This window comes from Seriola lalandi, unplaced genomic scaffold, assembly GCF_002814215.2.
Source record: "Seriola lalandi dorsalis isolate HSWRI2012SDOR001 ecotype SW California unplaced genomic scaffold, Sedor1 jcf7180002054321, whole genome shotgun sequence".
NCBI lineage: Eukaryota > Metazoa > Chordata > Actinopteri > Carangiformes > Carangidae > Seriola > Seriola lalandi.
Genome location: NW_019524874.1, coordinates 19,205 through 20,041, shown reverse-complemented (window position 1 = coordinate 20,041; position 837 = coordinate 19,205). Strand labels below are relative to the sequence as shown.

General features: G+C 35.0%; 1 protein-coding gene across 1 annotated transcript in view; it reads left to right on the top strand.

Moving 5' to 3' along the window:
* Positions 1-837, top strand: part of LOC111655514 (uncharacterized) — a 13,159-nt gene that overhangs the window by 3,923 nt on the left and 8,399 nt on the right. Inside the window, exon 8 of the mRNA XM_087174152.1 lies at positions 643-690. Coding sequence (XP_087030278.1) covers positions 643-690 — 48 coding nt within the window. The remainder of the gene's footprint in view (positions 1-642; positions 691-837) is intronic.

Genomic DNA, 837 nt, shown 5'->3' with positions numbered 1-837 from the left:
TGCTCTGAAACAAAGAGAGGAGGAACTGAAATCAGTCAGACACAGGTACTGTACATGTGAACAGATGAAACTACACTGCAATATTGCAATATGTTTTACACACTGACTTGGAATCTTTAACAATTAAATCAGAACCAGAACAGGTTTTTATTTCTGTTTGTATGGAGGGGCAGGAGAGCTCACTCTTTAATACAAACAGTAGACACCTGTCAGATGATCTCTGTATGTTTCTCTCCTGAAAAATCTGTTCAACCCAAACTATAATAAACTGATGACAAATGTATTTCTTTTATACAAAAAAAGACATAAGAAAAAGTGTCTTAATCTGACTAACCATTGATGATGTTTTACCACAGTTTTACTGTGATGGAAACATTTTACAAAGACAAACTTGAAGAGGAAAGGTCAGTATTTTTCTGAAGGTACCTTTTAATTATGAAACAGACTGTAAATTAACTGAAGCTTCATCACAGTGTGGACGCAGTAAAACCTGTACATTATAAACCAATCCAACACAACAGCTCTGTAATACACTGAAAATAACTGTGTTTTACCATTGACACAAACTTTAATTCAGCTGATTCTTCATATGTTTCAGTAATAACATGAAGCTTTTTCACACGCTGCATTTTTACTGCACAGATCTGCTCTGAAACAAAGAGAGGAGGAACTGAAATCAGTCAGACACAGGTACTGTACATGTGAACAGATGAAACTACACTGCAATATTGCAATATGTTTTACACACTGACTTGGAATCTTTAACAATTAAATCAGAACCAGAACAGGTTTTTATTTCTGTTTGTATGGAGGGGCAGGAGAGCTCACTCTTTAATA